Source organism: Balaenoptera ricei, chromosome 8 (assembly GCF_028023285.1).
Source record: "Balaenoptera ricei isolate mBalRic1 chromosome 8, mBalRic1.hap2, whole genome shotgun sequence".
NCBI classification, from domain to species: Eukaryota; Metazoa; Chordata; class Mammalia; order Artiodactyla; family Balaenopteridae; genus Balaenoptera; species Balaenoptera ricei.
The window spans coordinates 72111089-72138619 of record NC_082646.1 but is presented as its reverse complement, the minus strand read 5'-3'; the positions used below and the strand labels follow the sequence as shown (position 1 = coordinate 72138619).

The 27531-nt window shown below is 40.8% G+C and overlaps 1 protein-coding gene across 4 annotated transcripts; it reads left to right on the top strand.

The window, feature by feature from the left end:
• The first annotated feature begins 1389 nt into the window (after window positions 1–1389).
• On the top strand, window positions 1390–25649 carry LOC132369864 (vitamin D 25-hydroxylase). Of its 4 annotated transcripts, XM_059929564.1 has the most exons (6): window positions 1390–1638; window positions 16258–16399; window positions 20299–20931; window positions 21668–21997; window positions 23226–23428; window positions 25029–25649. In XM_059929564.1, the coding sequence occupies exons 1-5, from the start codon at window positions 1414–1416 to the stop codon at window positions 23399–23401; spliced, it is 1506 nt and encodes a 501-aa protein (XP_059785547.1). In that variant the 5' UTR covers window positions 1390–1413; the 3' UTR covers window positions 23402–23428; window positions 25029–25649. The 4 variants fall into 4 exon arrangements, with proteins under 4 accessions (XP_059785547.1, XP_059785548.1, XP_059785546.1 ...); XM_059929565.1 differs by having other exon boundaries at window positions 23230–25649; XM_059929563.1 differs by having other exon boundaries at window positions 23226–25649.
• Window positions 25650–27531: the final 1882 nt, after the last annotated feature.

The window sequence follows — 27531 nt, the reverse complement described above, 5'->3', positions numbered from 1 at the left end:
GAACGTGGGTAGCCCCTAAAATTCGGAAAAGACCAGGAAACTGATTCTCCTCTAGAGCCTCTAGAAGGAATGCAGCCATACCAACACCTAGCTTTTAACCCAGTAAGTCCTGCTTTGGACTTCTGAGCACAAAATCTATTAAGATAATAAATTTGTGGTTTTAAGGCACTGTAGTAATTTGTTACGGCAGCAGTAGAAAACTAATATAACTCTTTATCATTTGATCTAAGCTCAAATGTCATCTTCTTAAAGAGACTTTTCTTGACATCTCTCACCTGCTAAAGGATTTCCCCATGCCCAAGCATTCTCTATAACACACTTGTATTTTCGTCTGCTAATGACTGTCTAAAATTATTTTATGTGTTTATTCCTCCTCCCTCACAAGAATGTAAGTTCTAGGAGGGTAGGGACTTTGTTGCTCTTTTCACATATTATCTCCATTGCTTTGGATACCACTACATGGTGGATATTTTAAAAATACCTGTAGTGTGAATAAGCCTTAAGCTAATGAGGACCATAACACTCTTGCCACTGCTCAATCACAAAAGGCAGCTGTTAAAAAGAGTCCCATGCCCAGTAGGTCCTGTGTTGCAAGGAACTACCCAATACAAAACAGGAATAGAAACAGAAACAGCAAATAGCAATTTCCAAGTAGGCAATCAGTTGCTTAATTTTAGGTAGCGGAGGCAAAAAGTTTGAAGAGTAAGCACTATCCCTGGGCAACTGTAGACCAGAGAGTCTTCTGTGAGTGCCAAGAAGTAACCAGTTGGGAACGACTAGAAAGCTGTGAAAAGATATGTAATTAACTCAGGTTGCCTAAATATTGTGTAATTACAATTCATAAGGGATCACATGTAAAAATACCTCATAACATAGGACAAAAGAATAGATGAGTAAAAAAAGGATAAATAGTGAGATTATTTTCTTTTTATATTGATGGGTCAATTCTTTAACGGAGATTCTTAAGATTACCAGGTTTTGCTAAAGACTGCAGTACTGATAATCTCCCCAGTTTTCTAGTCTGAAATAAGCAGACCTGGTTCCTAAAAAGATAACCACAGAAAAGGCTGGCTGCCGGGGACACAGGATCCGCCTGACCCAGTGAGGTAGGCGGTGCTGTCATGTCTTCCAGGCCCAAGTGTCAACACCCCGGAAGAGGCCTCCAGGCTCTGTGCCCAACCAGCTGGGGCTTGCCTAGAGCCGCGCCCAGATCCACAGGGCCACCCGCCCTCCGCAGAGCGGACTCTGACCAGAACAAAGCCAAGAGTAACTGGCCCGAGGGCCCTACGCTCAGCCAGCCAATGGCCATGGAACTGGGGCGGGACCTCGGGGTACCGGGCCAATACGATGCGGCGGGGTTGGAGCGATCGCCGCGTCCCGGGGCGATGTGGTTTCGCAGCCCCAGCCCGGGCCATGTGGGAGCCTCAGGGTGCTGAGGCGTTCGCGGCGGCCCTCGGAGGCGCCCTCTTCCTGCTGCTCTTCGCGCTGGGGGTCCGCCAGCTGCTGAAGCAGAGACGGCCGTCGGGCTTCCCCCCGGGACCGTCGGGGCTGCCATTTATCGGCAACATCTACTCGCTGGGCGCCTCGGCCGAGCTCCCCCACGTCTACATGAAAAAGCAGAGCCAGGTGTACGGCGAGGTACAGCCGACGGGCCTCGGGCAGGGAAGGCCCGGGCCTTCCTCCCGGGGTGAGGGGATGTCCCACGCTTGTGGGTGCGAGCTGTCTGACCCCTCTCCGTGTGTCGGCAGCGTGGAGGGAAACCGGCTTCCCAGGCCCGGGAGCGAGGTACTCAAGAGGCGCCGCTGTGGGAGGGAGAGCCCCGCCCAGCCGCGAGCCCCTCCCACCTGATGCCCGCGGGATACTGGCCGGATTCTCCCGCCCCCGAGGGCGACTAGGTGCCGCTCCCGCGCCTGCGCAGTGGGGTATGGGTCCCGTGCCGCATGCCCGGTCGGGAGTGACGGGCGATACCGTCAGCCCGCCCAGCTTCTAGCGCCCACGGAGCCGCACGTAGTGGGTAGGTTAGCTTCCACCCACGGCTTCTCGAGAAAACCAGGTGTCCGAATTCTAGGACCGAGTTAATGGTTAATAGGAGGTCGTTGGATGTTTGCGTTTGAAAACGACTGGTCTAGGCGTCTGCCGAGAGGCTGAGAGAGCACAGGTGAAGGCCTCTGGGAAATGACCGTGAAAGAGAGAATGAACTAATGAGTGAAAATCAGTGCGGGGTCGCAGTGCCGTGCTGTCTGCCCAGAGCCAGGAACGTCCCCGCAGCAAACACGGAGACTGCGCCGGCCGTGGGCCAGCCTCCCTTGCAGTGAGGGCGCCCAGGGGCAGGTCCTCTGGTCCTCCCCTTTTTACAGAGGAGGAAACTGCGGCACAGACCTGCTGAGTGACTTGCAGGCAGCCACGCCGCTGCGAACTAGCAGGGGAAAGGCCAAAACGCTAGCTTGTGTTTGGAAGGGTGTCCTGACCTCGAGGAGGCAGAAGTTTCCAGAACACTGGCACTAACCCGGCTCACTCGTTTCCTTTTGAATCCATTCTTTTATAGGAAACGACCAGCCAGGCTCTGCCAGGTGCTGGGAATAGAGAGGTGAAGAAGGCAGTCACAGCCCAATTTTAGGTAGTTACAGTCTAGCCAGAGAAAAAAATTAATCTAACGATCGACCACAAATTGTGTTTTGAAGGAAAAGTACCGCAGGGCTGTTTGGCAATTGCGGTGTTTCAGGTTTGGGCTTACATCCGTATTTAAACCAGCTTTTACAAGAATTATTCTAGGTTTCTGCAGTTCCCTGATGGTATATGTCGCTAAAGGGAGGCTGGGTTTAGATAAAGCAAATTGTATAATTCTTAGATATTATTTTCCACCCTCCAGTTCTTCAGGAATTGAGTGTATTTCCATGATTTCCATGGAATATATTTGATCTCTGGTGTACAAAGCGTCATTAATATTTAGAGAAATCATAAGATGTGAAAGCACAAGACGAGAAGTTGAGTCCTCTTTCGTCAGGTAAAACTTGACCTTTACTTGTCTGAATCTTAAGTTTTCGCGATATGCGTAATGGTAATAATAATAACTGAACACAGTTAAGTGCTACTCAAATGTTCTTTGAGTAAATGTTAGTTATTAATTACAGAACAACTTATTAGGCCTACAAAGTAGAAAGTGTTTTTAGACCAGTTATGTGAAATGGTGTCATGCAGAATAGGAAATTGTTTTTCATACGTAGATATTTGAACTGAAAGGAACTCTGTATTTACTATGAACATTCTTTTGGGAGAGGGGTAATTTAGTCTCATAATAGATTGCAAATTATAAATGTGCTGGAAGACTGTCATCTTGGCATAGGTAGATCTGGTACAATGGATAAAAATTTGGCATGAGTAACCAGTTTTATTGCTGGTACAACTATGTGAGGTAACCGTAGCGCTTTGCAAAGAGGGCTCTTTACTATAAATCGAATAGGGTTGCTATTAAGTGCAAGAGGGGCAGAGGAAAAAGAGAAGAGTAGACATGGTTTGAGTAACTCTGTTTTAGACTTAAGTTGAAAACCACCTAATGTATTAACCCTTTAAGCTACTTGCTCTTTATCTTAGTTGTGAAACACCCCTACAGGTCTCCCACTGTCTCAGAGGTATTTTCCAATTCTGACAAAGTCTCAAAGTTGGTATTGTTGCAGGAAGGGGGACCCCTTCCAGGGCCCCAGAGTGGGCTCTTGTCTAACACTAAGAAATGAATTGTCTGAGAAGACATACGTGCTGACAAAGCAAGAGAATTTATTGGAAAGGGGTGCCCGGGTGGAGAGCAGGAGGGTAAGGGAACGCAGGAGAACCACTCTGCCATGTGGCTCGCATTCTCGGGTTTTATGGTGATGGGATTAGTTTCCGGGTTGTCTCTGGCCAATCATTCTGACTCAGGTTCCTTTCTGGTGGGCGCGCAACTGCTCAGCAAAGATGGATTCCAGCGAGGAGGATTCTGGGAGGTTGGTAGGACATGTGGACTGGCATCTCCTCTCTCCTTTTGACCTTTCCTGTATTCTTCCGGTTGGTGGCTTGTTAGTTCTATGTTCCTTACCAGGATCTCCTGTCATAAAATAACTCATGCAAATTGTTACTGTCTTTGCCTGGCCAGAGCGGGCAGTTTCAGTCAGTGTTTCCGCTAACAGTATGAGTTGTTAAAATACTATGCCTTTTTTGGAAGTGGAAGGAAACTATTATCTCCTGTACTTCAAGAAGGTTGTGGAAAGTTGTTTATATGTCGTACTTATAAATAGAATCTTATTTTTCCACTGTCTTACTTGATGACCTGGAGATGTGTGCTCAGAGAAAGCAAGCCCTGGACTTTAAAATTGCTTATAAGAAATGACAGGCACTTCAAGTGACACCTACTTTTATGAAGTCCGTGAATTCAATTCTTCTTCATCATTCTTGAAAGGAAGACAACCGGTGCTCAAGTCTTATACAGTCATTTTAAAGACAATCTTATATATAAATGTATCACACTGAGACTTAGCATTTCCTTGGAGATTCACTCTGAATGCGTAAGCTTCTGCAGTGACTAATCTTAACCCAGATTTCGAGAAGTATTCCCTAGCTAGCAAAGCTAGCACAAGGGGTTTTTACAGATTATTTTCAGGTAATGCACGTAAGGATAATAAAATAATTACTTTGAGGCAAGTGGCGTTGACAACCTATAATTTATTTATACAGTAAGCGTTTATTGAGATTTATGCAAGGCATTGAATGAGATTCCGTGGAGCGTTCAAAGATGAAAGAGATGAAATCACTGAATCTAAAGAGTTTATAATTTAGCAGGCAAGCAGAAGACAGGAATATGAATGCTTTTGGCTTTAGGTAGTATTAACTAAGTGCCATGGGAACTTCTAAGCATGTGCTGTGGTGGTTCAAGGGAGAAAGAGAAAGAGAGTGCACCGAGAAAGGCTTCATGGAGGTTGGTCCTTAAAGACTTGGTGGGGTTTGGATGGTATGGCAGTCAAGGGAGGCATTCCAAATGAGAATACAGCCCAAGCAAGTGTTGAAAAGTGTGTGGCAGTTATTTATCAGTTTTCATCAACAGCACTTTTTACATTCCTCTGTTATTAGCACTTAGCCCGTAGTGTTGTAATAATATGCTTAAATGTGTGTCTCCCCCACTATTCTTTAGTTCAGCATATATTTATCAGTTGTTATCATATGCTATGTATTAATACTATTCTAGATGTGAAGATTTAGCAATGAACAAAACAGGTGAAAATCCCTGCCCTCGTGTAGCTTACACTCTACCAGTGGAGGGGAGGCCGGGAGCAGGATAGGGACAATATAAACACAATAAATATATAATATGTTAGAGTACAGAGTAAGAAGTACACTAAATTAGTGTAAGGAAAATGGAGAATGCTAGGGGGTGAAATTTAAATGGGTTAGAGCAGACCTCACTGTAAAAAAAAGCATCTGAGCAAATATTTGAATGAACTGAAGGAGCAAGGTATGGGAATATCTAGGGGAAGAACATTCCAGGCCAAGGGAACAAGTACAAAGGCCATGAAGCAGGAGTATGCCATGTTGAGAATCACCTATAAAGAGACAAGTTAAGAGGCTGTTGAGATAACATAGGGGAGAAATGAAGGATTAGAGTGTTAGTGACAGAAGTGGTAAGAAATTGTCATATTCTGTCTGTATTGTTAAAGTTGAAACATCGTGACTGCTAAGCAGTGATGTGGGGCTTGGGTGAAAACTGGAGTCAACATGGGCAGCTCAGGACTCCCCTGGCAGTCCGGTGGTTAAGAATCCGAGCTTCCACTGCAGGGGGCGCAGGTTCGATCCCTGATCAGGGAACTAAAATCCCGCGTGCCGCGGTGTGACCAAAAAAAAACCCCCAAAAAACAAAAACCATGGGCAGCTTATGGACAGTTTGGGACCAGAATATAGCTTGAAGGATGGCTGGAATGGTCATTAACTGAGATAGTGAAAAATCGTGGGTAGAGCTAGTTTGGGAATAGGGGAAGAGACTTGAAGATCATAGACTGACTTCTAGAAGGTGTTTCATGTGTTCCTGTTTCCATCCTTGCCAGCATCATAACTACCCCATAATAATAAAAATTATTGAATAAATTTAAAAATATATAAAACTAATCTTGGACCCTTCCATAGATTAAAGCAGTGTAAGGATGAATTTTCACAATTTGATTTACAAACTTCTACCAAAAGTCCTTGAAAAGAGCATGTACCTGAATAGATGCTAGTTCAAGTAACAGTTTCCCCAGTTTTCACCGTCAAATAGAGGACCATCTCATTTTTGAGTAAAGGTGGATTGTATAACAGTTTTCTCAAGTTATGGCTCCTAGTTGGTTTTTGTAATCTCTAGTGTCCACAACCTGACAGCATTACCCTGAAATTAACTCCCGTTTGTTCTGCCTTCCTATTAACAGAATTTTTAATCCCATCTTTGTGAAATTGATCACAAAGTTGATTTAATCACAAAGTTGGGGATTTTTTCCTGCATCAGGACCACTGCCTATTCACTAATACCCTTTTTTATTGTCTCCACTTGTGATACTGTGATTTTTAATAAATGTGTATTTGGTCTTTGTACCTTTCCTGGCACAAGCTCCTAAAACCCTTGGAACTTCCTAAGTGTTGAGAGTGGTAGATGCATCTTTTGTTATTCATAATAAGCCCCTTTCACCCACCTCAGAGTTAATGTTAATGTTAATGGAAAGCCCTTAAGGATAGGAGCTTGTTGCCTGGAGAACCAACCAGGATTAGAGGGTTGAAACTTTCAGTTCTACTCATCTTACCTCTGGGGAAGGGAGAGGGGCTGGAGGTTGAGTCAGTCACCAGTGACCAATGATTTGATCAATCATGCCTAGGTAATAAAGCCTCCATAAAAATCCCTGAATTACAGGGCTCTGAGAGCTGCCATGGTGAATTGGTGAACACGTGGAGGTGAGCAGAGGCTAGCATGCCTGGAGAGAGCACGGAAGCTCTGCACCCCTTTCCTCATACCTTGCTGTTGGGCTGCAACCCGCAGGCCTGTAAGGCCTGTACTTGCCCAGCTTCAAGACCGAAGAAAGAGCCCGGAGTCAGCAACGGAGACGTCAGTGGATAGGGATCTTACATATCTGAAGCAAGGTCCTGGAGCGATACCCCACCGTGTGTGGCAGGTGGCAAGCAGGACCTGGCAGCAGGGGAAGGGGGCGGGGGATGACCAGTTACAGGGGAGTTGATTCAGGTTGGCTCATTGGTTATCAGGTACACTAGCAGAGGGGCACGCCCCTCGCTGCCCCTTTGATAAGAACAATCAGTAGCTGGAGCCTGGGGCAAGTATGTAGGAAGGTCAGTCATGTGAGTAGGGTATAGGTGAAGCAGGCATTGGTTGAGCAGGGGATATACAGAGAGCAAGAGAACAGCCATCTTGAGTGGCCTGACCATACACTTGCCCTATGCATCTCTTCCATATGCCTGCTCCTGAGTTAACATCCTTTTATAAGAAACCGGTAATCTAGTAAGTAAAATATTTTCTTGAGTTCTGTGAGCCACTCTATCAAATTAATCAAACCTGAGGAGGAGGTCATGGGAACCTCTGATTTATAGCCCTTTGATCAGAAGCACAGGTAACAACCTCGACTTGTGATTGGAGTCTGAAGTGGGGGAGCACTCTTGTGATATTGAGCCCTTAACCTGTGGAATCTGACACTTTCTCCTGGTAGATAATGTCAGAATTGAGTTAAATTATAGGACACCTAGCTGGTGTCCCAGAATTGCTTGATGTGTGGAAAATGCACACATCTGGTGTCATAGGTGTTGTAGTGGAGTACTGAGAGTAGAGGAGACCCACAGGAGGAGGAATTTTTCCTTTATATCAGCTTAAAATTACGCTTCTATGAAAAGACTTTAAGACCATTCCATTACTGCTTTGGGAACTGAAAGAGCCCCATCTTTGCTCAGCTGGTAACCACTTCCTTTGTGCTGAAACTCCTACACTGCCACTTTTGACTAATACCTTTACCTGTGGCAGGCAGTCCATGCTCCTTCCCAAAGTTCTGGATGTACCTACTGCTCAGTTGGCAGGACCCATCCTTGTGCCAAAGAGTCTTGCTCAGCTGGTTGATTCTGTTACTACTTGGAGGTCTTTATCACTTTTGCTACTGTAACTACTTCTGCTGAACTTCAATTCTCTGCTAAGTCTCCTGGTACCTCCCACCCCACCCCCCAAAGTAGTGTGAATCATGGCTAAATCTGTTCTACCTGTTTGCCCAGAGATGAGGCTTGACTCAGTATTTTGGCTCTCAAAAGCTCTCGGCCACCCCCTGAGAGGATGGGGCTAAGCAATCTTTGCATCCCACTGATAAGGTAGCATTGTTCCTTCACTGGACTAGGCCTCTATATAGGGCTAGCTAGAATAGACTACAGGAGGTGTGACATTGTAAGTGAACCTGCGGTGAAGCACATGAGAAGCTTCAGCAAGGAATAGGATGGGTATCCCATCTTTTATTTTTTTATTTTTTTTTTATTTTTTATTTTTTATTTTTTTTATTTCTGAGATATACATTTTAAAGTAATAACTAGGATTATTACTTATAACATTATACCAGAACATCTAAGATTTTTAGAAATTTCATGTAATGTCTGAAACATTTATATTAACATATTTCCATACATATTTCCATACAAGTACAAATACAAGATTTTTAGAAATTTCATGTAATGTCTGAAACATTTATATTAACATATTTCCATACATATTTCCATACAAATACAAATATGATTTTTAGAAATTTCATGTAATGTCTGAAACATTTATATTAACATATTTCCATACATATTTCCATACAAATACAAATATAAGATTTTTAGAAATTTCATGTAATGTCTGAAACATTTATATTAACATGTTTCCATACAAATAACCCAATGAAAGTTTAGTATTAGTTGTTTGTTTTTTTATACTGCAGGTTCTTATTAGGCATCAGTTTTATACACATCAGTGTATACATGTCAATCCCAATCGCCCAATTCAGCACACCACCATCCCCACCTCACCGCAGTTTTCCCCCCTTGGTGTCCATATGTCCATTCTCTACATCTGTGTCTCAACTTCTGCCCTGCAAACTGGCTCATCTGTACCATTTTTCTAGGTTCCACATACATGCATTAATAGACGATATTTGTTTTTCTCTTTCTGACTTACTTCACTCTGTATGACAGTCTCTAGATCCATCCACGTCTCAACAAATGACTCAATTTCGTTCCTTTTTATGGCTGAGTAATATTCCATTGTATATATGTACCACAACTTCTTTATCCATTCGTCTGTTGATGGGCATTTAGGTTGCTTCCATGACCTGGCTATTGTAAATAGTGCTGCAATGAACATTCGGGTGCATGTGTCTTTTTGAATTACGGTTTTCTCTGGGTATATGCCCAGTAGTGGGATTGCTGGGTCATATGGTAATTCTATTTTTAGTTTTTTAAGGAACCTCCATATTGTTCTCCATAGTGGCTGTATCAATTTACATTCCCACCAACAGTACAAGAGGGTTCCCTTTTCTCCACACCCTCTCCAGCATTTGTTGTTTGTAGATTTTCTGATGATGCCCATTCGAACTGGTGGGAGGTGATACCTCATTGTAGTTTTGATTTGCATTTCTCTAATAATTAGTGATGTTGAGCATCTTTTCATGTGCTTCGTGGCCATCTGTATGTCTTCTTTGGAGAAATGTCTATTTAGGTCTTCTGCCCATTTTTGGATTGGGGTGTTTGTTTCTTTAATATTGAGCTGCATGAGCTGTTTATATATTTTGGAGATTAATCCTTTGTCCGTTGCTTCATTTGCAAATGTTTTCTCCCATTCTGAAGGTTGTCTTTTCGTCTTGTTTATGGTTTCCTTTGCTGTGCAAAAGCTTTGAAGTTTCATTAGGTCCCATTTGTTTATTTTTGTTTTTATTTCCATTACTCTAGGAGGTGGATCAAAAAAGATCTTGCTGTGATTTATGTCAAAGAGTGTTCTTCCTATGTTTTCCTCTAAGAGTTTTATAGTGTCCAGTCTTATATTTAGGTCTCTAATCCATTTTGAGTTTATTTTTGTGTATGGTGTTAGGGAGTATTCTAATTTCATTCTTTTACATGTAGCTGTCCAGTTTTCCCAGCACCACTTATTGAAGAGACTGTCTTTTCTCCATTGTATATCTTTGCCTCCTTTGTCATAGATTAGTTGACCATAGGTGCGTGGGTTAATCTCTGGGCTTTCTATCTTGTTCCATTGATCTATGTTTCTGTTTTTGTGCCAGTACCATATTGTCTTGATTACTGTAGCTTTGTAGTATAGTCTGAAGTCAGGGAGTCTGATTCCTCCAGCTCCATTTTTTTGCCTCAAGACTGCTTTGGCTATTCGGGGTCTTTTGTGTCTCCATACAAATTTTAAGATGATTTGTTCTAGCTCCGTAAAAAATGCCATTGGTAATTTGATAGGGATTGCATTGAATCTGTAGATTGCTTTGGGTAGTATACTCATTTTCACAATGTTGATTCTTCCAATCCAAGAACATGGTATATCTCTCCATCTGTTGGTATCATCTTTAATTTCTTTCATCAGTGTCTTATAGTTTTCTGCATACAGGTCTTTTGTCTCCCTAGGTAGGTTTATTCCTAGGTATTTTATTCTTTTTGTTGCAATGGTAAATGGGAGTGTTTCCATAATTTCTCTTTCAGATTTTTCATCATTAGTGTATAGGAATGCAAGAGATTTCTGTGCATTAATTTTGTATCCTGCAACTTTACCATATTCATTAATTAGCTCTAGCAGTTTTCTGGTGGCAGTTTTAGGATTCTCTATGTATAGTATCATGTCATCCGCAAACAGTGACAGTTTTACTTCTTCTTTTCCAATTTGTATTCCTTTTATTTCTTTTTCTTCTCTGATTGCCGTGGCTAGGACTTCCAAAACTATGTTGAATAATAGTGGTGAGAGTGGACATCCTTGTCTCGTTCCTGATCTTAGAGGAAATGCTTTCAGTTTTTCACCATTGAGAATGATGTTTGCTGTGGGTTTGTCATATATGGCCTTTATTATGTTGAGGTAGGTTCCCTCTATGCCCACTTTCTGGAGAGTTTTTATCAGAAATGGGTGTTGAATTTTGTCAAAAGCTTTTTCTGCATCTATTGAGATGATCATATGGTTTTTATTCCTCAATTTGTTAATATGGTGTATCACATTGATTGATTTGCGTATATTGAAGAATCCTTGCATCCCTGGGATAAATCCCACTTGATCGTGGTGTATGATCCTTTTAATGTGTTGTTGGATTCTGTTTGCTAGTATTTTGTTGAGGATTTTTGCATCTATATTCATCAGTGATATTGGTCTGTAATTTTCTTTTTTTGTAGTGTCTTTGTCTGGTTTTGGTATCAGGGTGATGGTGGCCTCATAGAATGAGTTTGGGAGTGTTCCTTCCTCTGCAATTTTTTGGAAGAGTTTGAGAAGGATGGGTGTTAGCTCTTCTCTAAATGTTTGATAGAATTCACCTGTGAAGCCATCTGGTCCTGGACTTTTGTTTGTTGGAAGATTTTTAATCACAGTTTCAATTTCATTACTTGTGATTGGTCTGTTCATATTTTCTATTTCTTCCTGGTTCAGTCTTGGAAGGTTATACCTTTCTAAGAATTTGTCCATTTCTTCCAGGTTGTCCATTTTATTGGCATAAAGTTGCTTGTAGTAGTCTCTTAGGATGCTTTGTATTTCTGCAGTGTCTGTTGTAACTTCTCCTTTTTCATTTCTGATTTTATTGATTTGAGTCCTCTCCCTCTTTTTCTTGATGAGTCTGGCTAATGGCTTATCAATTTTGTTTATCTTCTCAAAGAACCAACTTTTAGTTTTATTGATCTTTGCTATTGTTTTCTTTGTTTCTACTTCATTTATTTCTGCTCTGATCTTTATGATTTCTTTCCTTCTGCTAACTTTGGGTTTTGTTTGTTCTTCTTTCTCTAGTTTCTTTAAGTGTAAGGTTAGATTGTTTACTTGAGCTTTTTCTTGTTTCTTTAGGTAGGCTTGTATAGCTATAAACTTCCCTCTTAGAACTGCTTTTGCTGCATCCCATAGGTTTTGGGTCGTCGTGTTTTCATTGTCATTTGTCTCTAGGTATTTTTTGATTTCCTCTTTGATTTCTTCAGTGATCTCTTGGTTATTTAGTAACGTATTGTTTAGCCTCCATGTGTTTGTCCTTTTTACGTTTTTTTCCCTGTAATTCATTTCTAATCTCATAGCGTTGTGGTCAGAAAAGATGCTTGATATGATTTCAATTTTCTTAAATTTACTGAGGCTTGATTTGTGACCCAAGATGTGATCTATCTTGGAGAATGTTCCGTGCGCACTTGAGAAGAACGTGTAATCTGCTGTTTTTGGATGGAATGTCCGATATATATCAATTAAATCTATCTGGTCTATTGTGTCATTTAAAGCTTCTGTTTCCTTATTTATTTTCATTTTGGATGATCTGTCCATTGGTGTAAGTGAGGTGTTAAAGTCCCCCACTATTATTGTGTTACTGTCGATTTCCTCTTTTATAGCTGTTAGCAGTTGCCTTATGTATTGAGGTGCTCCTATGTTGGGTGCATATATATTTATAATTGTTATATCTTCTTCTTGGATTGATCCCTGGATCATTATGTAGTGTCCTTCCTTGTCTCTTGTAACATTCTTTAATTTAAAGTCTATTTTATCTGATATGAGTATAGCTACTCCAGCTTTCTTTTGATTTCCATTTGCATGGAATATCTTTTTCCATCCCATCACTTTCAGTCTGTATGTGTCCCTAGGTCTAAAGTGGGTCTCTTGTAGACAGCATATATATGGGTCTTGTTTTTGTATCCATTCAGCCAGTCTATGTCTTTTGGTTGGGGCATTTAATCCATTCACGTTTAAGGTAATTATCGATATGTATGTTCCTATGACCATTTTCTTAATTGTTTTGGGTTTGTTTTTGTAGGTCCTTTTCTTCTCTTGTGTTTCCCACTTAGAGAAGTTCCTTTAGCATTTGTTGTAGAGCTGGTTTGGTGGTGCTGAATTCTCTTAGCTTTTGCTTGTCTGTAAAGCTTTTGATTTCTCCATCAAATCTAAATGAGATCCTTGCCGGGTAGAGTAATCTTGGTTGTAGGTTCTTCCCTTTCATCACTTTAAGTATATCATGCCACTCCCTTCTGGCTTGCAGAGTTTCTGCTGAGAAATCAGCTGTTAACCTTATGGGAGTTCCCTTGTATGTTATTTGTCGTTTTTCCCTTGCTGCTTTCAATAATTTTTCTTTGTCTTTAATTTTTGCCACTTTGATTACTATGTGTCTCGGCGTGTTTCTCCTTGGGTTTATCCTGTATGGGACTCTCTGCGCTTCCTGGACTTGGGTGGCTATTTCCTTTCCCATGTTAGGGAAGTTTTCGACTATAATCTCTTCAAATATTTTCTCTGGTCCTTTCTCTCTCTCTTCTCCTTCTGGGACCCCTATAATGCGAATGTTGTTGCGTTTAATGTTGTCCCAGAGGTCTCTTAGGCTGTCTTCATTTCTTTTCATTCTTTTTTCTTTAGTCTGTTCCGCAGCAGTGAATTCCATCATTCTGTCTTCCAGGTCACTTATCCGTTCTTCTGCCTCAGTTATTCTGCTATTGATTCCTTCTAGTGTAGTTTTCATTTCAGTTATTGTATTGGTCATCTCTGTTTGTTTGTTCTTTAATTCTTCTAGGTCTTTGTTAATCATTTCTTGCATCTTCTCAATCTTTGCCTCCATTCTTATTCCAAGGTCCTGGATCATCTTCACTATCATTATTCTGAATTCTTTTTCTGGAAGGTTGCCTATCTCCACTTCATTTAGTTGTTTTTCTGGGGTTTTTTCTTGTTCCTTCATCTGGTACATAGCCCTCTGCCTTTTCATCTTCTCTATCTTTCTGTAACTGTGGTTTTTGGTCCACAGGCTGCAGGATTATAGTTTTTCTTGCTTCTGTTGTCTGCCCTCTGGTGGTTGAGGCTATCTAAGAGGCTTGATGGGAGGCTCTGGTGGTGGGTAGAGCTGACTGTTGCTGTGGTGGTCAGAGCTCAGTAAAGCCTTAATCCACTTGACTGTTGATGGGTGGGGCTGGGTTCCCTCCCTGTTGCTGTGGCGGTCAGAGCTCAGTAAAACCTTAATCCACTTGACTGTTGATGGGTGGGGCTGGGTTCCCTCCCTGTTGGCTGTTTTGCCTGAGGCAACCCAACACTGGAGCCTACCCGTGCTCTTTGGTGGGGTTAATGGCAGACTCTGGGAGGGCTCACGCCAAGGAGAACTTCCCAGAACCTCTGCTGCCAGTGTCCTTATCCCCACGGTGAAACAGAGCCACCACTCGCCTCTGCAGGAGACCCCCCAACACCAGCAGGTAGGTCTGGTTCAGTCTCCCCCTGGCTCACTGCTCCTTCCCCTGGGTCCTGATGCACACATTACTTTGTGTGTGCCCTCCAAGAGTGGGGTCTCTGTTTCCCCCAGTCCCGTCAAAGTCCTGCAATCCAATTCCCACTAGGCTTCAAAGTCTGATTCTCTAGGAATTCCTCCTCCCGTTGCCTGACCCCCAGGTTGGGAAGCCTGACGTGGGGCTCAGAACCTTTACTCCAGTGGGTGGACTTCTGTGGTATAAGTGTTCGCCAGTCTGTGAGTCACCCACCCAGCAGTTACGGGGTTTGATTTTACTCTGCTTGCGCCCCTCCTACCGTCTCACTGTGGCTTCTCCTCTGTCCTTGGACGTGGGGTATCCTCCTTGGTGAAGTCCAGGGTCTTCCTGTCAATGATGGTCCAGCAGTCAGTTGTGATTCTGGTGCTCTCGCAAGAGGGAGTGACAGCACGTCCTTCTACTCCGCCATCTTGGTTAAATCTCCTCTATCCCATCTTTTAGCTGAGGGGCAGCCACCTGTGCCAACGTGGCGGATGCCAGTCCTCCAAGGTCAAATTCCCTTAGGGCCCTCTTTGTTAACTTTGTGGAATTCAGGGGCCCAAATAAATAAGCCTGTGAGTTTCAGTATGTCTTGTTGAGGAGAGGGCAATTTTCCCCTCTGCCCCTCTTGAGTACTTTTGGCTGGACTAATAATAAAATTGACACAAGACAGATTAACAGGAGAAAAATAAACACATTTGAATCCATGCGCATGGAGGTCTCACAGACATGGGATGGAGGAAGTGGCCAAAGCAGGCAGATGTTCTACTTCTTAGACAAAGAACCAATAAATTTGCAAAGAATTGACAGGACAAAGAAACTTTGGTTTTGGGTGCCCAATTGGTGAAGAATCTAAACAGAGTTTGTGCTTGGGCAGTAAATTAAAGAAGTAACAAGATTTGTTTAAAAAGGATTCTCACCCCCAAATTCCCTATCTTTGGCAATAAGGGTGTCCTACCTCCAGATGCATGGAGTATACCTTTCACATGAGAGATTTATTTCTTGCTTTCAGGGAGACAAAAAAGAGAGAGTGTCCCTCTTTTTTTTTTTTTTCTTCCTTTTTTTAAAATTTTGGCTGTGCCGAGCAGCTTGCAGGATCTCAGTTCCCTACTAGGGATCGAACCCGGGGCACAGCAGTGACAGCACCAAATCCTAACCACTAGGCCACCGGGGAACTCCCTAGAGTGTCCCTCTTGCGTTGGCCATTTCTTCAGTAACTTTAATTCAAAATAATTAATATGCCATTGAGGCATATTTTGGGGTTGCATATCCTGGGCCCCAACATTTTATACTTCAAAAGTTGTCTCTCAGGCCTTTGACAATCCCCTCCCCTACCTAAACCTGGAATAATAAATGATGTGTAGATGGAGCCACTTCCTCATTCATCTTGGAAATAAACAGATGCTGAGATTTCATTGAATATTTTGAGTTGGAATGAATTTTGAAAGAGCATAAATATCAAGTATTTCTTGATTTTCTGTGGCAGCCCTGAAGCCCAAATAGTTTAAGGGTTCTGCCAGGTGTCCTGTATCTGTTTAATGGCAAAGCTTAAACTAGAACCCAGGCCTCCTGAGTCTGGTACTCTTTTCATTACACCATTTATAAGATTATGTCTTGAGCCACTGAATGCGTAATGAAATCATGGTCTTTGACGTGCCTTGTAGAGAGAAGGCACTCTAAACATTGTCAGTTGAGTAATAAATGCCAGCATTTTCAGGGAGTAACAAATACTGGGAGAGCTGGACTTAGTATATGTGGATTTCTGTGGTTATATTTGTCCATATATTTTGCCATTTAAATGTTTTTCTTTTCTTCTCAAAGATCTTCAGTTTGGATCTTGGAGGTATATCAGCTGTGGTTCTAAATGGCTATGATGTAGTAAAGGAATGCCTTGTTCATCAAAGTGAAATTTTTGCAGACAGACCATGCCTTCCTTTATTCATGAAGATGACAAAAATGGGAGGTATGTTTATTTTCACCTACCTAATGATTTACTAAACTATTTTAAATCACATTTCCTTTTTTTTTTTTAATTTATTTATTTATTTATTTTTGGCTGCGTTGGGTCTCCATTGCCGTGCACGGGCTTTCTCTAGTTGTGGTGAGCAGGGGTTACTCTTCGTTGTGGTGCGCGGGCTTCTCATTGCAGTGGCTTCTCTTGTTGCAGAGCATGGGCTCTAGGCACGTGGGCTTCAGTAGTTGTGGCACATGGGCTCAGTAGTTGTGGCTCACAGAGTGCAGGCTCAGTAGTTGTGGCGCACGGGCTTAGTTGCTCCTCAGCATGTGGGATCTTCTTTGACCAGGGCTTGAACCCGTGTCCCCTGCATTGGCAGGTGGATTCTTAACCACTGTGCCACCAGGGAAGTCCCCACATTTCTTATTTTATGTAAATTTAGTACATAGAGATTGGATTCTGTTGTACTGATTAACAGAAAAGTATTAATTAGTTAATTTAGGTTACAGACCCTAATATTTGAGGACCTTTCAGGCTGCATTACATTCATATTTTAGGTCAGTACATGCTAATTCTACTGTTGTAATCCAGTTCTAATAAATATTGTAAGTAATGTTTTAAATAATTAGCACTTAATAATATGTGCAGGTTTTGTGAAACAGGTTAAGAATACATACACATGCACACATACTTGAATCAAAAGTATCTTTGAAGCTAGTCTTGAGTGCTTGGTGACATTTTATTATTATTTTACTTATAAGCTTATAGACCCTGAAACAGCCTTTCTTAACTACTAATTAATATGATATGTAAATGAAGAATTGTGGGTTTGTGTAAAGGACTAGTATTCTCTATGGTTTAGTGTTGATCAGTGTCAGATGATTGCATATTCAACAAGGGAGAAAGGCTGAAAGTTAACAGAACGGATGAGACGAAAGCAGCAACAGAAAGCCTAAAATAGAATGTTGACGTCAGATACATCCGTTTTCATACTTAATAGTATAAGAGTTTTTATCTCCAAAATTTTCCAGTTCAATGAGAGCTTCACTCTTCATTTGAAAGAAAAATTCAACAATATCTTGGCTACATAGACTAAAGAAGACATTGATTGAAAAGGAAAAAAATAAAAATTAACCATATATTAAATTGCAAAGCAAATCAATTAATGCAAAGAAAACACCAGTTTTAAAGGCCAAATTCTTAGGCCAGGGCATGATGACACTTGAAAGCGATAATATAAATAAAAAACAAATCTCCAGCTTCTTAAATACTCTTCCAAGTAATAATTAGGCCAAAGAAGAAATTATACCACAATTATAATAGAAGACCTTTAAAGAAATTATGAAAATGTATGATGTGATCAGAGTAATATTTAGGATAAACTATATGTTTTTTGAAGCTATAAACTTATAGTTTAGACTGTTTTTATCATAAAGAAAGAAAAAACATGCATTCAACTTAAGATTTTCAAAGAAATAGTAAGAGAAAAAATAAGTAGAAAATTAGATGTGTTGGGCTTCCCTGGTGGTGCAGTGGTTAAGAATCTGCCTGCCAGTGCAGGGGACACGGGTTCAAACCCTGGTCCGAGAAGATCCCACGTGCCGTGGAGCAACTAAGCCCATGCGCCACAACTACTGAGCATGCGCTCTAGAGCCCACGAGCCACAACTACTGAAGCCCGCATGCCACAACTACTGAAGCCTGTGCGCCTAGAGCCTGTGCTCCGCAACAGGAGAAGCCACCTCAATGAGAAACCTGTGCACCACAACGAAGAGTAGACCCTGCTCGCCGCAGCTAGAGAAAGCCCATGCGCAGCAGCAAAGACCCAACACAGCCAAAAATAAATAAATAAATAAATAAATAAATAAATAAATAAATAAATAAATTTATTAAACAAGAAAGAAAATTAGATGTGGTTTTTTTTTGGCTGCACTGCCCAGTTTGCGGGATCTTAGTTCCCAACCAGGGATTGAACCTGGGCCCTCAGCAGTGAAAGCATGGAGTCCTAACCATTGGACCACCAGGGAATTCCCTAGATGTGTTATTTTAAGATGCATATGCACTGAACTTGGAAGTGGGAAATGAGAGCCACCATAAACCCACTGTTTGCATAGGAAAAAGTGGCCCTTTAGGCGGGTTCAGCCCATGCCTGGGCACACAGACTGGCCAGTATACGGTTATAATCAGGCTCCTGTGTACCTTCTTGTGTGTAACTGTATGCATATATTACACACATGTATCCCATATGCACACATTTCTCTTGGGCTTGCTTTCATCTCAGTGCCTTTGCACTGGTTCTCTCTACCTGCAGTGATGTTTCCCTGGATATCTGCTTGACCCACTCCCATCTCCTGTGTCTTTACTTATGTCACCTTCTCACTGAGGCTTTTCCTGACCGCCCTATGTCTCCTTCCTTGCTATATAATTTGTTTGTCTCTCCTCACTAGTGTGTAAGCTCCATGAGAAATAGCCATCTTTGCCTCTTTTGTTCACTGATATATTTAAGACACTTTAGGTCCAGAAATACATTATGTTGAATGAATAGTCATCTGGGAGTATAGAAAAGAGAATGGAATATGGCATATAAAATTGCTGCACAGCGTTAAAGACCCCCTTATGTATGGTTAATTTCATCATAGGTTCCAAATTCAAAAACTGTTGCACAAAAGTTGTTGGACTGTAAATTACATAGGTACCTCATGTAGACAAGAGAACATGACATTTTTCATCATAGGTATACCTATGTACCAATTATGAATGAAATTCCAAGTAAACTACACGTTACAGAAATATATATGCTGAAGAAGTTTTTTTCTTGATAATCGATTTAAAGGGAAAATATTCCGTAGTAGACATATCAGTACAGCAGAGTATACTGTGGAGACTGAGATTTTAAGGCAAGCAATATCAACATTAGAAGTTTGAGTTTCATGTTTGTCCCCTTAGTTTGTGCTGCTATAACAAAAATATATAGACTGAGTGGCTTAAACAACAGACAGTTATTCTCACAGATCTGGAGGCTAGGAAATTCAAGATCAAGGTGCTAGCAGAACAGTGTCTGGAAAGAGCCTGCTTCCTGGCTTGCAGACTGCTGTCTTCTCCCTGTATCCTCACATAACCAAGAACAGTCATCTCTTCCCACATCCCTTCTTATAAGGGCACTAAGCTCATTCATGAGGTCTCATTACATAATTATTTCCCAAAGGCCCCACCTCCTAATACCATCACATTGGGGATTAGGCTTCAACATTTGAATGTTGTGGTGGCACAAACATTCAGTCCCTAGCACCTGCTTTTGGCTTGAGTATTTCCACTACGTTGACACCTCATTCAGGCCATCCTTGCCACTGCCAGTTATAGTATTAGGTAACATATGCCTTTAATGGGAGGAAATTTGTATTCTAAAATCTAGTTTCTTAAAGCAGGAAATTTCTAATTCTAGAAGGATGATTTCTCAGGTATGTGTTTAGTCCAGGATAAAATTTTGCCCATAGAACACACAGTCATTCGTCTTTTGTAAATTAAGCTTATAGTAGAAGTTGGATAACAAAGTCACCCAAGACCTAGTTCACCCAGGTTGAATCACACAAGACAGTTCAGTTTCTTGTGGTGGGAGATTATAGGTCTTTTCTGCCTTTGCCCAGATGAGAAGTATAGATAAGCTTTATCTGTTTATAATATTCCATGGCTAATGAGGAGTAAAGAATAGGGCTTAACTACTGGGTCTAGTTTTAGTTTTATAGAAAATTTGGAGAAGAATGAATAGCCATCTTTTTTTTTTTTCTTCCCTGCATAGCATTTTTAGCTGTTAGATACAGGGATGTAGGAATGATAAAATTTTTTAATAGTTTCATAGAAAGATAATCTGGAGAAGAATGACTAACCATCCCCTTTTTTTTTTTTTTTAAGGCTTACTCAATTCCAGATATGGCCGAGGATGGGTTGATCACAGAAAATTAGCTGTAAACAGCTTTCGCTGTTTTGGATATGGCCAAAAGTCTTTTGAATCTAAAATCTTAGAAGAAACCAAATTTTTCATTGATGCTATTGAAACATACAATGGTAGCCCTTTTGACTTTAAACAATTAATAACAAATGCCGTTTCAAACATAACCAATCTGATCATTTTTGGAGAACGATTCACTTACGAAGACACTGATTTTCAGCACATGATTGAGTTATTTAGTGAAAATGTGGAACTAGCCACCAACGCCGCAGTCTTCCTCTATAATGCCTTTCCATGGATTGGCATCTTACCTTTTGGAAAACATCAACAACTGTTTAGAAATGCTGCTGTGGTCTATGACTTTCTCTCCAGGCTTATTGAAAAAGCTTCCATCAACAGAAAACCTCAGTTACCTCAGCATTTTGTTGATGCTTATTTAGATGAGATGGATCAAGGTAAAAATGACCCATCATCTACTTTCTCCAAAGAAAACCTGATTTTCTCTGTGGGTGAACTCATCATTGCTGGAACTGAAACTACAACCAATGTGCTACGGTGGGCAATTCTTTTCATGGCCCTTTATCCTAACATTCAAGGTAAGGATTCTGGTGATCTCAAGGTCTGTTCTTACATTTAGGGCTCACACGTGTTTTAGAGTCTTTGGCCATGTACCAGGCATTTTATTTAGGAACTTCTGCCGTGCTATCCAAAAAGAGAAGCATTGAATATCTGTAAGGTTTTCAAAACTGTTATCTAAATTCGTATAAAAACCTCAGAGTTGTCTTATAATACCTATTGTATAAATGAGGGAAAAGGCTGAGTGACTGATTTGCCCAGTCCCTTCTAGTGCTGAGCTGGGACCTGAACCCTGGTGGTGGTGGTTGTTGTTTTTCGGCTGCACTACGCAGCATGCAGGATCTTAGTTCCCCAACCAGGGATCGAACCCGCGCTTGCTGCAGTGGAAGCACGGAGTCTTAACCACTGGACCGCCAGGGAAGTCCCAACCCTGTTTTTTTTTAATTTAAGTTTTTATGCTTCACTCTTTTCCTTGCTGAGAGTGTTGTTATTCTAATTCTAGATTTGTTTAATTTTTATTTTTATTACTTATAATGTGTTTTTCACAACAAAATTACTTAGAGCGTTGGGTACTGGTTGTATAAGATATGTGGCACATATTTAAATAGAACTCCCAGATAATGAAAAATCTGAATCTGGGTGTACCCATACCTTGTTGGCTTACTACAGGTTATCTTTTGTTTTATCCTAAAGGGAAATTACTTTAGATATAATTCTAAGACGTGCATAATAACTTGAACACTTTTTCTCTTACAGGACAAGTTCAGAAAGAGATTGATTTAATTATAGGACCCAGTGGGACACCTTCTTGGGATGACAAATGCAAAATGCCTTATACCGAGGCAGTTTTACATGAAGTTTTAAGATTCTGTAATATAGTGCCGTTAGGGATTTTCCATGCAACCTCTGAGGATGCAGTTGTACGTGGTTATTCCATTCCTAAAGGCACAACAGTAATTACAAATCTTTATTCTGTACACTTTGATGAAAAGTATTGGAGAGACCCAGAAATATTCTATCCAGACCGATTTCTGGACAGCAATGGATATTTTGCCAAGAAGGAAGCTTTTGTTCCCTTTTCCCTAGGTAAGAGAACTTTCACAGGGGCGTAACTTTAGGACAAAGTATAATGATGATTTATCATGTATAACATCTTAATCTGAAGCATTCTATTGTAGAGTTAATATCCCAACTCTGAAAATAGTATTGACACTTACAGGAGAGAATGGTTTAATTAGAGCTCATTAACACCTCTTTCTACTCAAAATAGACAAGCCATAATTGAGCAGCTAGAAAGACACTGATGAGAAGCTCTGGCTTTTTCTGAAACTTTCTTGCTTGTGGATTTTGGCTTGTAATCAAAACTTGTAGAGCTAGAAATCGGTAACAGGCAGCTTGAGAAACAGACCCAGGGACAGGAATGACATCATAACTTGAAGTGAAACTAGAATCTAGCTCTCTTGGCTCTCAATTATTATACCTCATCTCCAAAAATATTGCATCTCCTGTGAAGAAGTACACAGATCACAAGACCCATGGAAGATGGACTGGAAAAATCCTTTCACTGGGGAAGGATGCACATGCAGTCATTTGAAATGAAATGAACTTCTCCTGGGTCAAGAGAACAAAGTGTCACACCTCAGATCTTTCATGGCATATCTCAGGCTCTGTTGCCACATTTTGCAAAGGAAGTGGAGAATAGAACTAATGAGCTTACAAAAGTGCAAGACCTTACAAAATAAGGTAAAGAAATGGGCTCTGGGAACCAAAGTGCCAATTTCTATTCTTTGCGGCTTAAGAAAATCCTTTAATAAACATAAATTCCAGGCTTCCCTGGTGGCACAGTGGTTAAGAATCCGCCTGCCAATGCAGGGGACACGGGTTCGAGCCCTGGTTCGGGAAGGTCCCACATGCCGTGGAGCAACTAAGCCCATGCTCCACAACTACTGAGCGTGCGCTCGAGAGCCTGCGAGCCACAACTACTGAGTCCACGATTCACAACTACTGAAGCCTGTGGGCCTAGAGCCCGTGCTTCACAACAAGAGAAGCCACCACAATGAGAAGACTGCGCACCGCAACGAAGAGTAGCCCCCGCTCTCCGCAACTAGAGAATGCCCACGCGCAGCAACAAAGACCTGACGCAGCCAAAAATAAATAAATAAACAAATTTATTAAAAAAATAAATGAATAAAATAAACATAACTTCCTCTAAGTTTCTTTAAATTCCAGATTTCCTGAATGGTACGTATTAGACATAAATTTTGGTAAATATTGTGGATTTAGAAAAATTATTATGCCTGTTTTTTATGTTGAGGGAGAAGACATTGTCTTGGAGAACAGCTGGCTCGGATGGAAATGTTCCTGTTTTTTACAACATTGCTTCAGCGATTTCACTTGCATTTTCCAAATGAACTGGTTCCAAATCTGAAGCCCAGGTTAGGCATGACGTTGCAACCCCAGCCCTACCTCATCTGTGCAGAAAGACGCTGAAAGTGCCTGGATGTTTCGTGGAACAAGGTGTTTGCCTCACCCCTGACCCTTGTTTAGACACTGTGTGTGTTTGTATAAGAATCACAGCATCATAAAAACCAAATGAACACAGATGTGTCTTTAAAAACTGTAATAATAGCATTAGCTATTATTTTTTCCAACCTTTTATGACTTATAAGGTAGAATTATCTGAGGAAAACAGAGGTACAAATGACAGTTGTTGCTTAAGATACTAAGAAGGGCCATCGATGCCCTGACTTTTCAGCCTGTTGTTGAGCACCAGATACCCCTTATCCCTTCTTGACTCCAATTTGCTCCTGTCTGGGCTCTTTGCTTCCAAATGTCAATGCCAGCTCATTTCTGATCAGCTATTGCCGTTAATAGATTGTGTGGTACTAGTCCAGTTTAATAGTGGACTAAAGAAGAAATTAGAACCCAAATAAATGAGTTTGGACTACAGAGGTATTTTAGACATGGTGGCAAATGATAGAATAGATAGCTATACAGTATATTTAATGTAAAACCTGCCAGTGCTTTCAAATCTTGCTTCCTACTATAGCTTCATAAGAGTTGCGGCGTCATTCTTCCTACAAATGAGGGTCCCTGTGACCCTCATAGCAGCAGTTAAGTAGATAGGAAATTACAATAAGGTATTTAAAAATGACACATAACTTTCTTTTTCTTTTTCTTTTTTTTGGGGGGCCACCGTGCAGCTTGTAGAAACTTAGTTCTCTGACCAGGGATTGAACCCAGGCCCTCTGCAGTGAAAGCACCGAGTCCTAACCACTGAACCACCAGGGAATTCCTGACACATGCCTATTCTTTGTAGGCACAGACTTTTTCCCCAGTACCATTTTTTTTCCAAAACTAGTCACAGGGCTTAAAGATTGAATCCTTTTACCTTTTAGAGGTCTCTAGGCATTTCCTTGGATTACTGTTACTTTTCTAAAAAGAATACTATTCAAATCCAAAAAACATGCTTTAGAGGCAAGGTAACTGCATAAATTGGGACACTTGAGAATGATGGGCTTCTATTAATAATTATACCATAAAATAAGTGTAAACTGTGACTGTCCTGATCAAACTGGTATGTATAGTCACCCATTTATACCTTTTTTTAAGCAATATTTCTTCTACAGTTGTACATTAAGGGTTCATGCTCTTGTAACTTAGCTCATGAATAGTCACAGCCTCAGAGTAAATGCACATAACAATGATTTCTGTTAGGAATATGAATTTAACCTTAGTTTGACTTTATCTGTTGAATATTTTCAGGTGTATGTGTGATAAATCAGGAGTCTTTGCATCTCTGATATATTAAGATGTTTCTAGTTGCAAGGGGGAAAAGGTCCTGTGCAAATTTACAAAATAATAAAGGAGAAATTCAGAGGTAGCAAGGCAGTTTTAGGGTAGGTATGACCTAGATGCTTCATGCTGTAATCAAGATCCTGTTTCTTCACATCCCTCAAGTTTGCTTTCCAGATGATATCAGCTTTATCTTAAGGCTGGCTCATGGAAGTACATGTGTTTTGCCCACGTCCTTTCAAGACAGTGAGCTTGGATTGTTTTGGGGAGAACAAGGGAGCTTTTCAGATGTTCTCCCCAGACTGTTCTTTGTGTCCCGTAGGTCCTAACCAAGTTACATGTCCATCCATTAAAACTATGTCTTGTGAACATGGAAGCAGCCCAAGTGCCCATTAACAGATGATTGGATTAAGAAGATGTGGTATATATACACAATGGAATATTAGTCATAAGAAAGAATGAAATTCTGCCATTTGCAGCAACATGGATGGACCTAGAGAATATTATGCTTAGTAAAAGAAGTCAGAGAAAGACAAATACTGTATGATATTACTTATATGTGGAATCTAAAAAAGAAAAAAAAAGAATGTATATGCACAACAGATGCACAGATAGAGAACACAAATTTGTGGTTACCAAAGGGGAGAGGGGAGTGAGGAGAGACAAATTAGGGGTGTGGGATTAACAAACTACTGTGTATAAAATAAATAAGTAAATAAGCAACAAAGACATACTGTATAGCACAGGGAATTATAGCCATTATCATATAGTAACTTAAAATGGAGTTATATAATGCAAAAATACTGAATCACTATGCTATACACCTAAAACTAATATAATATTGTAAATCAACTATACTTCAATTAAAAAAAAAATGTCTTGTGAGTGGGATTATTGTTCCCTTATGCCTGACTATTAAAGCCAGTGATGGAGCTGGCTTCGCTCAAAGTACATGTGTTACATAGTGTTAGTATAGTTACCTAAACAAAAATAAGGAGAGTTATGAAAAGAAGAGGAACTCTTGACTAGAAGACTAATTACAGTGTCTATCTCACTGCCCTCTGACCACTTACTAAGCCAAGCAACTTTCTAACCTACCCCCCTGACTCTTGTTAATTATACTCACTCAAGTTGTTCCTTGGTCTTTGCTCTTCCTTTGACACAGGAAATGTCCTATCCCTGGGCCTCCTACTTACTGTCATATCGCATATGTTGAAATCTACAGACTGAGGGTTCTGTGGGCTTTGGTGGTCTTACTGAGCAAAGCCATGTAAGTGACCTAGAGTAGTTATAATCAAAATTGAGGAAGCCTTATTTTGCTCTGGTATACTACCACTATTTCTTCTAGGATGATTAAGAACTCCATCAACCTACACAGAATGGAAAACATGCTACTTACTTTCTTTACCTTGCATCTAAGGAAATGTTATATTTTTCCCTAATCAAGTTAATGCCAACCTGATAAGTCATTTAAGTATGTAGATTCATAACTGGTTAATGGTAGAAGAGGTTTACTGTCACTTGATGTGCTCATTTTATAGCCAAGGAAGTAGGGGTTCAGACAGGGAAATGATTCCTCTAGTTCATAGTAGAGGCATGGCCCTCTTTCACCTCATATATGTATATTTTTTATCCAAACTGTGTTTATTGGGATGGTTCCCCGTTCATCTTGATTCACAGTGCTTTTAGTGCTTCCATTTGAAGGAGCATCCTTTTGTAAGTCTTGCTTTTCCTCCTATGGGCTGGCAGAGACAGTAGAGCAGCCAACACACAAAACTACCGTTTGTGCGTGGCTAAAGATGGTGATTTTACAACATCTTGGGCATTTCACATTCATGAAGTAAGAACTGGGGCTCTGCATCAGGCGCTTCTGCTTGTGTTTCTTCTTTTCTGAAGAGGGATGAAGGAGCTCCTTTGCGAATGCATGTTCTTGTGGGGAGGTCATCACCACTGGAAAGGCCATCTGTTAGTCTTTTTACTCACACCCAATAATTTATACTATGCTTTACAATTTATAAGGTTGTTTCCATACTGTCAACTCTTGACAGTTTGGAGCCAATTAACTGGTAAAATAAAATACTGCATTTTTAGAAAAATATAAATTAACATGAATTTAGTAAGTAATCCATAATGGAAAATATTTATTTTTTGGAACTACGTAGTAACAGACTATAGATCTACTGCAATGGGAATACCTTCTCTCTGATCAGTCAGTGGTGAGCTGCTAACTTAAAATGTTGGAAATTTCACTTCTGATTCAAGATGGCAACTGAGCACACTTATTTCTTCTCTACAAATGCCATTGAAATAACCATAAGGATAGAAAAAGGGATAAAGACATTGAGAATGGGGTTGGAGGGCCCTATCAGTGAATCAGATAATTTCAAGTTCTAAAAGATGGAAGGTAAATGGGATAATATCAAAGGAAGCACAGATAAGACCATGCATAGACAAAGCCTGAGGTAGAGATGGGAGCTCATTCTTCACAGGTTGGCTATGGAGAAAACAAGTAGATAACGAGAGGAGTAGGTAAGGAAAGCAAGAGTGGAAAGAAATCATGCTGATGCCACTGTCCCCACCCTACTTTCTCTTCCTGTTTGTGCAGCTATAGAATGTGCTCCCAGTGCTGAAGTAAAAGTCTAAATAAACTGAGTATTATGTCTGGAAGGTAGTGGGGCTCCTACATAGGGATTGCTGCCCTCGATTGGCAGCCCCCTAATTTGGTCTGATTTTGAACCTAAAGTTCTGTATCAGTGAGGGCAAGTTTCAATCAACCAAGTGATGACTGGGGAAACATCAGCAAAAGGGCTAGTGTTAAGAATTGA

Bases quoted from the DNA above. Each gene is read 5' to 3' on its own strand.
- LOC132369864 (XM_059929564.1), top strand. From the start codon at position 1,414: ATGTGGGAGCCTCAGGGTGCTGAGGCGTTCGCGGCGGCCCTCGGAGGC. The intron at 16,400-20,298 runs GTATGTTTATTT...TTTTTTTTTAAG, and splicing joins GAAGATGACAAAAATGGGAG to GCTTACTCAATTCCAGATAT. The intron at 20,932-21,667 runs GTAAGGATTCTG...TTTCTCTTACAG, and splicing joins CCTTTATCCTAACATTCAAG to GACAAGTTCAGAAAGAGATT.